The sequence below is a fragment of the Desmodus rotundus genome, unplaced genomic scaffold (assembly GCF_022682495.2).
Source record: "Desmodus rotundus isolate HL8 unplaced genomic scaffold, HLdesRot8A.1 manual_scaffold_91, whole genome shotgun sequence".
In the NCBI taxonomy this organism is placed as follows: domain Eukaryota; kingdom Metazoa; phylum Chordata; class Mammalia; order Chiroptera; family Phyllostomidae; genus Desmodus; species Desmodus rotundus.
The window spans coordinates 121,532-135,387 of NW_026527702.1; the positions used below are offsets into that span (position 1 = coordinate 121,532).

The 13,856-nt window shown below is 53.3% G+C and overlaps 1 protein-coding gene across 1 annotated transcript; it reads left to right on the forward strand.

Annotated features, from left to right (window-relative positions):
- The first annotated feature begins 12,004 nt into the window (after nt 1-12,004).
- LOC139440653 (tetrapeptide repeat homeobox protein 2-like) lies at nt 12,005-13,629 on the forward strand. The gene is made up of 3 exons (XM_071220510.1): nt 12,005-12,113; nt 12,393-12,562; nt 13,027-13,629. Exons 1-3 carry the CDS (start codon nt 12,005-12,007, stop codon nt 13,627-13,629), a joined length of 882 nt encoding a protein of 293 aa, XP_071076611.1.
- The last annotated feature ends 227 nt before the right edge of the window (nt 13,630-13,856 follow it).

The following is a 13,856-nucleotide window of genomic DNA, read 5'->3' on the forward strand; positions in this document are numbered from 1 at the left end:
AAATGAAATAATTAAAAAAAATTAAAATCCAATCTAAGTCTATCGTTTCTTTCTTCATGAGAATTTTACAAAGGTTCCCTACAAAGTGTTTTGATTTTAATCGTCATGGGCTTAGGCACAGATTTATGTGGGTTCAGTTCTAGCGCTGGATTATTGCCTGACTTTTTGGAAGGTATTTTCAAATACGCCCTATTTATAGGACTCAGTTGACCGACTTTGTTATCAGTTGATACTATTATTTTGAGGCAGGGACCTGACTCCAATTGTTCAAGTGCTAATGGCTTACCTGGACATTGCGGGGGGATTTATGATTTGAAAATTAATAAAGTGCATGGTTACCTTGTAAACACTGTTTCCTGCAGGGACTGCGAGTTTGCCTCCTCCTCGGGTACCCCCAGTCCAGCAGGGGGGGAGCGCCCCTGACCCCTTCTCTCTGCTCCTTTGCCTCACCTCCGGCTTCCTCTGCCGCCCCCTTGTGGCCGTGCTGGCCCCTGCGTCTCCCCCAGCCGGTTCCCTGACCGGATCCTGGTCCCACACAGCAAACGCTCCAACCCTCTCAGGCCAGGCCAGCCTCTTCGGAGCACAGAGACAATTAGATCAGATTTGGCGGCCGGTCTCGGGCGCACTGCCGGCGGGGAGTGCTGGGGGTGCGGGAGGGACAGGCGGACTGGCGGGATGCAATGAAAGCCCCTCCCGCTTCCCGGAGAGACCCAGGTAGGGTTGCGCGCCAGCGCGCGAACGGACGCACGCGCAAGGACGCACCGCACACCCCCACACCACTGGAACCAAAACTCCATTTAGACCCTAACATCGTAGGAACTGCAGGAAGAAATCCAAGAATTTCCCACCTATCCCTGCAGAGGGAGCTCAGGTGGGGGAGACCTTGGGGAAGTTCTTGAGGGCAGGAGGTAGGAGATGAGTTTCGGATTCGCACCCTAGGCAGAGGCGGGGGTGGGGGTGGGGGTGGGGGGAGGGAGGGCAGAGCCCACGTCGCGCTGCAGATACGCAAGGACCTGGCGTGAATGGAAACCGGATTCATTTTCTAAAGAATGGAGACAGAGTTTGCACAAGTCCGGACTGACCGAGTAGAAAGTGAGTGGATTAAGTGACACAGGGTACGTCCCTTGCTCATCTTCTCAGTTCCTTTCCACCTCCTTCCCCAACCCTCCTCCCCACCACACACCCTTTTTCTGCACGCGGGATAATACCAACTCCTAGGAAGCTCCACCCTAGGTCTCCTCACAAGCCCAGGCTGTGCCCCGACCATCCCCAATAGCAATGCCTGGGCTTCTCCCTCAGTTCAGGTCTTAAGTTCCCCATAGCTGTGTCTTCCAGGGTAGTGCCAGAGCAAGAATTTCTCTTTGCCTAGCTGTAGCAAAATTAATTAATTAATTTAAAAAAATTGCGCCCTCAGTCACATGGCTATGGGCTCCCTGTTGAAGTTGCTGACGCCTACCGGGGACCCTGCGCACCACACAGGTCCGTCTGTGATGGTACCCACGGCAGTCCTTGCAGACCTATTGGTGGTCTCCATGGCATCCGTGGTAAAGATGTGAATCTGTGCGTTTTGCTGTGGAGAAAGTGAAGCTTTTAGACTCAGGGCGTATAGGAAGAGAGTTCATTGTACCTTGAACGCACGGGTGAAGTTCAAGCTTAAGGCCGTTCTGGGTGAGTGGGGTGGAGAGGGCAGTGGTGCGGGTAGAAGGGTCCTTGCCTGGTCAGACGATCAGAGAGGGGAGGAGGAAGCCAAAGGGAAATCCGGAGAGCCCAGGAATGAGGGGGCAGAAGGGGCCAGAAGGGTCTCTGAATTCAGCAGGTCCGAGTCAGCAGAAATAGCTAGGGAACAGCGTGGTATGGACTGGGACCCGGAGATAGGGGGTGTCCCACTCTCCAGGTGGAATGAATCTGGACCAGACTGTAAGAAGGCAGCCAGATCCGAGGGACTGCAGGGCCAGGCAGGCAGATGATCAGCTTCTAGCTTGTGTTTCTCGGATGCAAAGATGGCAACTGGAGAAAATTGAAGAGGCAAGCCGATTTCCAGCAGTGACAAGTGGAGTCTTTGAGTGGCGCCGAGGATAGAGAGCTATTTGAAGTAGACAGAATCACTGTTTGAAATCCAGGGGTGCTGGCTCTCATCCTGGCGAGGGGGAAGGTGGGCATTGGACACCTCACCTGGAATCTGCTCTCTGTTGCCCCTTCCACGCAGACGTATTACCTGGCACCTCCAACTCCAGTCTGCCAGGCCCTTCCCTAGAGGACGCGCACCCCACAGGGGGACCTTCACGTTTAGCCATTTGCTTCGTCTCAGATGCCGTGGGCCTCAACTTTGTCTCCTGCCGTTTTAACATTTTTATGCAGCAGGGTCTCTGGGAGTGAGAATGAAGGGATTCATTCCTACATGCAAACCTCAGTCACTGCTCTGCTGAGGAGCAGATGGACTCAGTAGACACAGAGCTGTCAGCATGAAGACCACACCAAGAGTGGAGTTTGTGAATAGAAAATTCAAAATTGCTGTATCTGGTTATCCTTGTGCAGAATTCACACACACACACACACACACACACACACACACACACACCCCACAAAAAAATTTAAAAAAAGGGAGAGAGAGGCACACACACAAATTAAATGCCAAAAAAGAAAGATTTTAAAAAATGGGTCCCAGCTGGTGTGGCTCAGTGGGTTGACTCCCGGCCTGCAAACCAAAGTGTTGCTCCTTCGATTCCTAATCAGGGCACATGCCTGGGTTGTGGGCCTGGTCCCCAGTAGGGGATTTTGGAGAAGCAACCACGCATTGGTTTCTTTCCCTCTCTTTCTCCCTCACGTCCCCTCTCTCTAAAAATAAATAAATAAAATGTTTAAAAATGGCCATCGTTGTTTTTGTAGTAAATGAGTACACTATGTGCCCATAATTTTGCTTGTAAAAAGAAATTTAAACCGTTGTTTGACTCTGTACTGGAAATTCTGCTAAATAAAATGCCTAATAGAAAATAACCCTGAAGTAGTGGAATTTCAAAATTGTTGTTGCCGTGAACACATTGCGAGAGATACAGCTGGGTCAGATGAAGATGTGGTTCATTCAGGGGAACCCACAGGGCCAGGAGATACCGGGTGTCCCCATACCTGTGGTAATGCTTCTGGACCACTAGGGGGCATCGCCACACCACTGCTCCGGAGCCGGGGACCTTGGGTGGGATGGGAGAGACGCTCCACATTCAAGTGGGAGAAAAGACACGCAGATAAGATTCTATTTGTTTCTGTGAGTCTAATGTGAAGCTAAAACGAAAAGAGCCAGAGGATGCTAATTTGGCAAGGATTGGGAACCCTGTCACCCGGGAATTTGAATTGGAACCACCTGTTGCACGCACGCCTTTGGAATCCACAGTCCCAGCCCTGGGCGTCTGCCCAATGGGGGTGTCCGCCGAGGGACACACGGAGACACACATTCCGAGGCGCGTGAGGGATTATAGTCCAAATTGGAAACTTCCCAATCGCCCATCAACCATCTAACGAATGAAGTAAATTTTGCTCCAGTCGCTCCGTAACATACTGTTTGTGAGCACAAGCACTTAACGTGAGATCCGCCACCTTAACGAATCGTAGATGGACAATACGGTATCGTTACCTGTGGGTACAACTCTATAGCCGGTCTCTGGACCTTACGCACCTGGTGTAACCGGAACTTGGTACCCGCAGCCCTGGGCAGCCCCCACTGTCCCCTCTGTCCAGCAGCTGGCCTATTTTAGATTCCTCACCCAGGGGAAGCTGTGCACTACGTGTCCTTCTCTCTGGCTCCTGGCACTTAGCCTACCGTCCACCAGTTTCATCCATGTTGCCGCAAATGGCACAATTTCCTCCTTTGAGGCTCCTTAATCCTCCATTTGTGTGTACATTGCATGGCCTTTATCCACCCGTCTCTCGAACATTTTCCGGGACAGCCCACGTTTTGGCCAAAGCCGTGTTTTAAACAGGGAAAAGCTGGTGGGGAAGGAGCCCAGATTCACCCACGGGAGCATGGGTCACTGAAACGCGTCTCCATAGTAAATACTGAACTAGTTACGTAGTCAACATGGTGCAAAGCACGTATAAAATACGGGGTAAAAATGCCGGTTGGTGACAGCACCATACGGTACGCCATTTATGTAAGTTTCCAAGGCTTCCACTGATACTATATATCGGTTCCGGTCCAATCATGTGAGGCTGGAACTTACAGACCGCAAGGTCACAGGAATGAACAACTGGGGAGATACAGGCGATGGAGAGAAAAGGAGCCTTAGCTGCTTTTGTAATTTTATTTCTCATTTTTATAAAATAATTTTGGGAATAGCTTTGGTAATATTTATATTATTTTGTATCCTTCTAAATGTATTACATGTTTTTTAAGAGCTTGGATGTCACACAGTGAACTAGAGGTGGCCTGTTAATTTTTAACAATCAAGTTGTCAAAGTCCAGAGATTTCATCATTGAAGCCTCCGGGATGAAATAATTGGTTTCCCGCAGATTTGGCCAGCCTTTCACAGCAGGAGAACAAATATTTATTTTTATGAGACGTAGAAGTCCTTCAACATTATTCCCATGGGAACAGCTCTCGAGGAAGACCTGCCGTCTTCTCCTGGAATCTTTTCTCAAAGACTTCAGCTTGGGTCACCGTGAAGTGACTTTTCCAGTCCCCAGCAGTGCCTGAAAAATGTAAAACAAGACTCAGATCAGAATAGGGGCAGGTCTCAAGTCCCCAACGCATCTGCTCGGTAGTTAATGTCGCAGAATGACCAGTGGGCCACTGGTGGGCCTCTTCCTGCCTGCAGCCACACCTGTGCGGTGCATTCCCACTTCCCTCCATCTGGAAACGATCTCCTCCATTCTCCTCTCTCCCAGCCTACCCTGCACACGCACCACTCACCGACAGTAATGCAGCTCTCATTCAGACGCATCTAGAATCTGGCCATTTCTCACCACCTCTCTTTCCACCACCACCATGGCCCACGCCAGCACCATTTCTCACCTGGACTAGGAGGGTGTTAGACTTGTAATGAGTCTCTCCGTTTAGGATCTTTCTCCTTTCTAAGTCGTTCTCAGCATGGTGGCCATCTGATTCCTCCAGAGCAACAAGTCACTTCCTGCTCAGGTTCTCCGAGGACTTCTGGGGTCAGTCGGAGAAAGTGCCACGGCTTCCAGGTGGCTTAAGGTGACTCGGTCCCTCTCATTTCTCTGACTCCGCCTCTTATGACAGTCCACTTGCTCACGCCACTCCCTCACGCTGAGTCTTCTGATTTGGCCCCCAACCTGCTAGGCACCGCTCCCTTCTCAGACGGTTTGCAGTTCCCATCCTTCTTCCTGGGGTGCGGCTCGTCCGGGAATAGCCCTGTGGTGCCCGTTGGCTTCTTCCAAGTCTTCGCTCCATTGCGGTTTTCTCAGTGGGTGGCGCGTATCTCCACTGTGTGTTTTAGGAAGTCATACACTTTGCTTTCTGAATCGCCAAAGGCTTACTGTTCCGAGGCACGGACGCACGGCGTGTACTCCAATGTTTGTTGGCAGGGTGACGGCAGAATCGGGGATGTTCTATTATTACCCCGTTGCACACACAGGTGAGGAGACGGAGGCCGTGAGAGGCTGCACAGGTAGAAAGCGATAGAGATGTGGATTTGAAGCCAAAGATTTGACACCAGAAGCCGTACTCTTAATTTATGATCATATTATTATTTTGCAGGTCCTATAAGTGAATACTTGGGCATTATATTAATATGGTAACTAATTTAACACGTTAGTTAAATTAACATACAACAGAATGATAGATACTTATATATAAATTAGGAATATAAATTATACACTTATGTGCATAGAAATAATTGAGCAGAATCTCTGATAAATAATTGCTGTCCTATACGCATGTGCTGCCACTCTCGGGCTCATCAACATCATTACTGGAACAATTCTTATTAGAATCGATTTCCTATGCTCACGTGTCCTCCATAACACGCCCGACTTGTCGTAAGCCACAAGCAGCTCTTGAGGTACCAGAATCTCGGAAAATTCAGTATGGCTGCCCCGGAGGAAACATCAGCCGAGAGAACGATTCTGGGCAGGCGAACCTGAGAAATCCAACAAGTTGTCTGCTTCCAAAATGCGATGGTATGAAAGGCACAGGGTAGACAGTCCCACTGCAAAAGGGAGAAATCAGAAAGAAGAAAGGCATCGTGGGTCCCAAGCCAATCCAATCTAGCAGGTCATAGCCCATTAAATTAAAAATTTTTTAAATTAAAGTGTAGTTAGCATGTAATATTATATTTGTTTCAGGTGTGAGACATTTATATATCTTATGGAGTGATCATGGTAAGTCCCGTAACCCTCTAGATTTCTCTTAAAGGTGTTGTTTGTGTATTTTTGGAGGGAGGGGAAGGGAGGGGGGAGGAGAGGGAAAGAAACGTCGATGGACTGGATATACCGCAGTTGCCTCTCACACGCCCCCAGCTGGGGCCTGACCTGGCCTGCAACCCAGGCGTGTGCCCTGACTGGGAATCGAACCGACGACCTTTCAGTTTGCAGGCCGCACTCAATCCACCGAGCCACACCAGCTGGGGCTCCCTCTAGATTTTAAGGATCGGGAATTCGCCTTTTTGTCCCGCTGCTCTGACCTTCTGGCCCACTGGGGTGGTGGCCCGCATCCCATCTGCCCTGAGGGGCAGCCCCCACCATTTGTGGTCTCTTGAATCATTTACATTCTTCCTTCCATGGGTCATCCTGGACGGTCTTGAATTTCAGGGCTCTGGGAATTTCAGGCTCCTCCTATCCGGTGCAGGGGACACTCTTCATTCACCTTTAGCCCAGAGGCATGGATGTGAGTAATCGCTCACCACAGTGTCTGACAGCAACACCGGCTCTCAGCTGCGTGCAAGGTCTCTCCTCTCTCCTTTGTCCAGCTGAGTCATTGTTTACACACGTCCCTGTGCAGGCTGGGACTTTGTGCTAACTCAGCAACGCGGCAGCACCAACACGACCATCCCAACTCCTGTCCTCGCCTCCCTGGTCAATCCCAGCTGGCAAGTCGGCAGGTGTGGCAAGTTCACCCGGACACTGTGTACAGCGGACACCCCCACGCCAGAATCACAGGAGACAGAATCTGAATGGCCTGCAAAGTCAGGTGACCACTCCAGGTCTAATCAACCCCCTCCAAGTGTCTGCAGGTCACACCAGTCCTTGGAAAAGAGACCCCCTGATAAGAGTATATGAAGAGCCCTGGCTGGCGTAGCTCAGTGGATTGAGCACCGGCCTGAGAAGGAAAGAATTTCTGGTTCGATCCCCAGTCAGGGCAAATGGGTTGCAGGCCGGGTCTCCAGGGAGCTCACGAGAGAGGCAACCACACATTGATGTTTCTCTCCCTCCCCTTCCTCTCTGTCTAAAAATAAATGAATAATACAATCTTTAAAACAATCACGTGAATTCTCTGGGGGGATGAGCAGTTAAAGTTGACAAGTTCAAACACTCCCTGGTCCCGACTGTTAGTGCCCTACTCTGAGCACAAGAATGCCCTGTGCGTACTCCGCTGCCTTCTGAAGGAGGGCCGTTTTCATTGGCCTTTTCGAGTAAGTGATCCCTTCTTCCCATCTAAAAGCCAATTGGGCGGGAGAAAGTAACTGGATATCTTGTTTTCCCTTCATGACCAGGAAGGGGCTATTCTTGAGGACTAAGTTAACTTCTTCTGGTTCTAATGTCTTGCCCAGGCATCGGCAGATGTTCTGTAGAGTGCTTCTTGTGTCCTGGAAGAAGAAAATGCCAAAGAGAGGGTAGGGAAGGGAAAGGGCGAAGGAAAGGAGACGGGAAGGAGAAATGGCAGGAGGAGGAGCAGAAGGAGGGAGAGGAGGAGAGGGAGAGCACAGAAGTGTGGAGTTGGACGTGACCAGGGGGGAGAAAGGGAAGAAGGGAAACAGAAAGAGAACAACTATGGAAAAGGCCGAGTCCACATGAATTTCCCAGTGTAACTGAATTCGGGACACCTTGCCAGTAAAATATAGGGCGGCGTAGGTTTTCTTACGAGACTTTTAGAACGTCGTCTGGACAAGTACGAGGTGGGTTAAGCGAGGGGAGGTTTAGGGAGGACTTGACAAAGACGTAAAGGGTTGATTTCAAATGCTGAATGTCCCATCAAGGAACATGGTTCGTCATAAGGAACATTGGAATACCAATGGAGGTTTATGAGATCTTTTTTAAAAGTATATTTTATTGATAATGTCATTAAAGTTGTCCTGACTTGTCCTCCTTGCCTCCCTCTACCCAGTGCCTCCCACTCCCTCAGGCAATCCCCCCACCATTGTTCACGTCCCTGGGTCGTGCATCGAAGTTCTTTGGCTTCTCCATTTCCTACTGCACTTTACACTCCCACTGGCTCTTCTGTAACTGCCTATCTGTTCTTAATCTCCTCACCTCTTCCCCCATTCTGCCCCTTCCCCCTCACAGCTGGCAACCTTCCAGTAACTAACTTCTTTTCTCTTGCTGCTTTTAAGAGTTCCTCTTTCTCTTTAACCTTTGGTTTTGTAACTATGATGTGTCTTGGAGTGGGCCTCTTTGCATCCATCATAATTGGCACTCTCTGTGCTTCCTGGACTTGTATGTCTATTCCCTTCACCAACTTAGGGAAGCTTTCTTTCACTGTTTTTTTCAGAGAGATTTCTAATTTCTTGCCCTTTCTCTTCCTTTTCTGGCACTCCTATGAGGCAAATGTTGGACCTCTTAAAGGTGTCCCAGGGGCTGCTTACACTGTCCTCATTTTTTTTTTTTTTTTTTGGATTCTTTTTTTCTTCTTGTTGTTCTGATTGGTTGATTTTTTTTCTTCCTTATGTTCCAAATCATTGATTTGATACTTGGCTTCATCCACTCTACTGTTGTTTCCCTGTAAATGGTCCTTTAGTTCAATTAGTGTATCCTTGGGTTCTGACTAGGTCTTTTTTATGCTGCTGGGGTCCTCACTGAGTTCCTGGAGAATCTTTATAAACAGCGTTTCAAACTCTGCATCTGATAGATTGCTTATCTCCGTTGCCCTTAGCTCTTTTCCTGGAGGTTTGCATCTTGGGGGCAAGAGGTGGGTCAACCATGGGGGTGGGGCAGAATCCAGGAGTGCGCACAAATACCTTAGGTGTGTCTGCATACATGCGTTTTTGCTTTTCTTTTTGTTTTTGCATGTGCTAATTAAATGTGTCCCTTCTCAGAAATGAGACATTACTCGCTGGCAACAACTCATCATTAGCGGTCACCTGGAGCTTTTCTCATTCTAAACAACGGAGTTAGGGAGCAAAAGTCTCCCAAGGACCCAGAACCCGCTGGAAACAGGAAGTCAGACCTCCTCCGCCAGGCGCACAGCCCGAACAGCACGCGGAAAATCTTCAGTTGTTGCTAAAAGTCCCTCCTCTCACGCCTTTTAACCGTTCATTAGTCTGGCGTTGCCAAGCATGATTTAATTTTTCTCTTGCTCCCGGACATGAATTAATTCAATGAACGCAGTTCACTGATATGTCGAAAAATGTATATTTGTGCCTGTTCCCAGTGGACAGGAATTCTCCCAGAGCAATTTTTTCTTTTGACGATAAATCTGTTGGGGCAAAGATACTATCCAGGGCTGATCCCTCAACCCACCTTACCGACGCAGGCTCCCACATCCCTGAAAAAATTCCTCCACCAGCCTACACTCCATGGATGGGAAGCGAAGGCCACTCCCTCCTCCCGCACCCCACCGGGTCTGCAGGCAACCCATTGCTTTCGCCCGGATCAGCCCAGTGGACAAGAAAACGAGCGTGACGTCTGCTTTTCCTCGGTATTGCTACATGCCCCTGCCGCAAAAGCCACCCGTTTAAAGCAGGCAATTCAGAGTTTTTCAGTTCACCCGCAGAGTCTCCCATCCACCACCACCACCAGCAACCGGAGGACATTTCCATCACCCCAGGTAGAAACCCAACCCAACCACACCTGTCTCCAGTTACTCCCGACTACCCCTCCCCCCCCAGCCGCCCCCGCCACTAGGGAGTTGTCCCGGGATTTTTTGCTAAATGAGGCCGACACTATACGCCCTTTTGTGGCCTGTTGGAAGGCTCCCCCGCGTTGCGGCATCGGTCAGCATTTCGTTCCTTTTCGTGGCTGAATAATATTCCGTTGCACGAATACACGAGGCTTGGTTTCTCCCTTCCCCAGTTGATAGTGGTTTGGGTTTGTCTTTGCTTTTCTGGCGATTGTGAACTGTCAACTTGTCCATCCACCCACACCTTTCCTGGCCGATTACAGGGCTGCACTCCCGAATCCCCGAGGGCTTTCCCGCCCCTCCCCCCGCCCCAGCCTGGTTACAGGGTCATAGGCGTGTCAACCTGTTTGACGAGCACTGGCCATGGCTTGCGGCATTTGCCAGCATAGAGCGTGAGGTAGCGGGCCAAAATTAGGAGCGAAATCTCAATGAACATGTCTGTATGGTTTATTCAGTTTGAATTTGATCTCCCGAGAAATTTGTAGCTCGCCGACGGTGAGCCTTGTGAGCCAGGCTTTAGCCTGACAAAGGACCCCTAGGCCCCACCAGGGTCCTGCCACAAGATGAGGTCGCCTAGGGGTCTGGCCAGAACAGATTCATCTCCGCTGTCTTCCTGATAGTCGTTGGCGGAGGGACGCGGACAGATACCACCGAGTCCCTCGCAGAAACAACCCACCCTCCAAATATGACAGAGGGAGGTTTACTGGCGCCTCCCCACCCCCTCAGCCGCCAAGCCCAGGGTGGACCCCTCTCCTCATCTTTGCCCATCGAATCAGCACAACGTTACACTTAATCTCCTTTCGACAGCAGCGAGAGGGGGCCTCTCGTCACACGTTGCAGACCACGGAAATTGCTCGGTTTTCCCGCGTTGCCATCAGGGCCCGCCTCGGGTCTGGCGACCAGCGCGCTCCCGAGAAGCGGGAGAACCGTGGGAGGACCTAGGAAAGCCGCCCTGAGCCGGGAAGCCGCGGTTGGGCGCGGGAGGTGACCCCAGCCACCAGATCGCTCCGCCGCGTCTCTCTCGGTACTTGAGCCCTAGTGAGCCGCCACTCGCACCGAGGATAGTAAAAGTCCCCAGGGGGTGAGCGCTGTGAGTTGAACTGCCTCCTGACCCGAGTCCCCAGCAGACCCTGGACAGGAGAGGAGCCCGGCCTGACGTTTCCACGCGGGTCTGCACCGCTCGCAAGGGCTGGATGCAGTGACCAGGGACACACAGAGCAGACCCGGTTCATTCGTTCACGGCCGACATCGGCTCACTGTCCACCTGGCCCCCTCGCACCACCACCGGGGAGGAAAACCAGCCCCTACGAATTCACGCCACGGTCAGGGCCAGTGTGTCTGAACCCTGCCCGTCTCCCGGGCCTGGGGACCACCGGACAACAGCGTGGAGAAATGCCCGTGGGCTCTGGGCACCTGGGAGGAGGCTGCTGGGTGGTGGGGCAGGTGGGACGCCCAGGACTGGCCAGGGAGAGGGTGGGCCCGCGGCACTGGCTGGACCCGGGGAGGGACGTTTCCAGCAATGCCTACCCCCCACCAAGGAATGGTTAAGTCCCCGCGACTCCTCACCCCACGTGACCCCACCCTACCTTACTCCACCCCCTTCCCGAGCTACAGCCCCAGGCTATCTGGCCTCTCAGGTTCCATTCCCCAAGATAGGCCCCACACACAGTAGGTCCTCAATAAAAGGATTAGTCCAGGAATGCGTCTCCTGAGGGGGCGTGGCCAAGGGTGAAGGTGGTTTCCGAGGACCCTGAGGTCCCACTCGGGGGTATTTAAAGCCCAGACCTGGAAGACAGAGCATCAAACACGGCAGACTCAGCAGCATCCAGGATGCAAGAACCCAGGTCTTGGGAGGGTGAGTCTGGACCCACCGAGGCAGGAAGGGAGAAGAGGCGGAGGGCCGAGGCTGTGCCAGCGGGCTCTTGGGCGTGCAGAAGAGGACCCCTTGTCTGGGAGGGCCTAGTGAGTTTGGGGCTGGAAGGATATTTGGGAGCAGCGTGATGAGAATAGGGCCTGGCACCCGCAGCCTCCTGCAAGTGCGGGTGGCTCCCTGCAGCGAGTGGAGGGTGGTGAAGCAGGTGAGGCGGGAACCACCTGGCGCCAGGCTGCGTGAGCCTGGGTCCCCGCATGCTTGTGCGGGCTGCGGGCGCTGTTCTTGTGCCCATTTTGAAGATGTGGAGACTGAGGCGTAGACGGGTGAGGGGCCGGGTCAGGAAGGTGGAGGGTCTGGGCGGCTGGTCTGGATGCCAGGCTGCACCCACAGCGCGGCCCCGACCTTGGCCTCGGCCCCCACTCCCATCCTCACCTGCTGTCAAGGGCCTGGCCCAGGTGGGGTTACCTGGGGACTGTCTGTGAGGCTCTTTTGACACCATTTTCCTCTTCCTCCAGGCTTCTCGCTGCCCCTAAGGCCCCCAAAGCGGCAGCGACGGCAGCGCTCGGTGTACAGCGTGGTACAGCGGGATGAGCTGGAGAGGTTCTTCCAGAACAACCATTACCCGTCCTACGAAGAGCGCGAGACCCTGGCGGCCAGGCTGAACCTCCAGGAACAGCAAGTGCAGGTACCTCCCAACCCAATCCCACGGCTTGGAGACCACAGGCCGCCTGCCCTCCCTCTGGGCCGCAGGTGGGGCGGATGAGGGGCCAGAGAGCCCAGTGCTGCCCGGGGTCACCCCGATAGCAAGGGATCACCCGTGTGGACCCAGGGCCCAGCCCCGAGCCCACCTCACCCTGTGTGGTGCAAACCGGCCAACGCAATTATCCCCAAAGCGATGCCCCGGAGTCTCCCCATGCCTGGGCCTCAGGGCCTCTCTGAACCCGGGGTGCTCTGGGGCAGACCGCGTCCTGGCCCCTGGGTGTCCCCGCCTGTGGCCACTGAACCCAGGAGCCAAAAGCTGGGTTGTGGGGGGAGGGAGATGTGTGAGGCCACGTGGCCCTCCTCACCTGGGCCGCCTCACCCCTGGGCAAAAGTGGGTGCTGCAAGCTCCTGTCCTCTTACACTTGCTCCCGTCCCCTCTCACCCCAGGTGTGGTTCAAGAACCGCCGGGCCAAACAGACTAGGCTGCAGGGAGGAACCAGAACCAGGCAGCCTGGCTCGAAAGCCCGTGCCTCGTCCCTGGGCCCAGGAGTCCACAGGGCCGCACCTGCTGCAGTGGGACCTGGGTTGCTAGACGAGCTGGTACTGCCCTCGCCTCCTTGGTTCACTGAGGACCCAGTACAGCCCTCGGGTCCTGGTTTCGTCGAGGACCCGGTATTGTCCTTGGGTCCTGGGTTCGCCGAGGACCCGGTATTGCCCTCGGGTCCTGGGTTCACTGAGGACTTGGAGTCCCTTTGGGACCTATTGTTTCCCGAGGATCCCGAGTCCTCCGGCAGCTCTATGCTTCCTGGGGGCTCAGGTTTCCACAACCCCTTGGGAGGCATTGCAGCAGCGGAATCCAGTGCCTCCAGCCCCCTGCAGGCCTGGGGGGCTCCTGCCCAGGACGCCCAGAATCCGGTCCCCGGCGCAGCCGCTCCAGCTGCATCTCCAGCTCCGGTTCCAGCTCCAGCCGAGGTCCCAGTCAGTCTTGAGGACTCAAACGACGGGGATCTCTGGCCAGACATTGATCTCCTGGATCTGCTGTCCCTGTGAGACCCGTTAGAGGGACCCTCCTCCTCGCCTCCTCCATCTGGGAACCAAGGAATGGACTCTGTGGATGGGAAGGACTCTGACCCCAGGATGTCCCTGGGTCTAACGGGGCATCTGTCCCAGCGAAGTCCTCCAGACCCCGTGGGACCAGAGGCGACCAGGGTGTCTGTTCCAGCACCGTGGGCCCAGGCGGGTGCGGGAAGCAGGGCTGGCGGGGCTTGGTGGTGGGT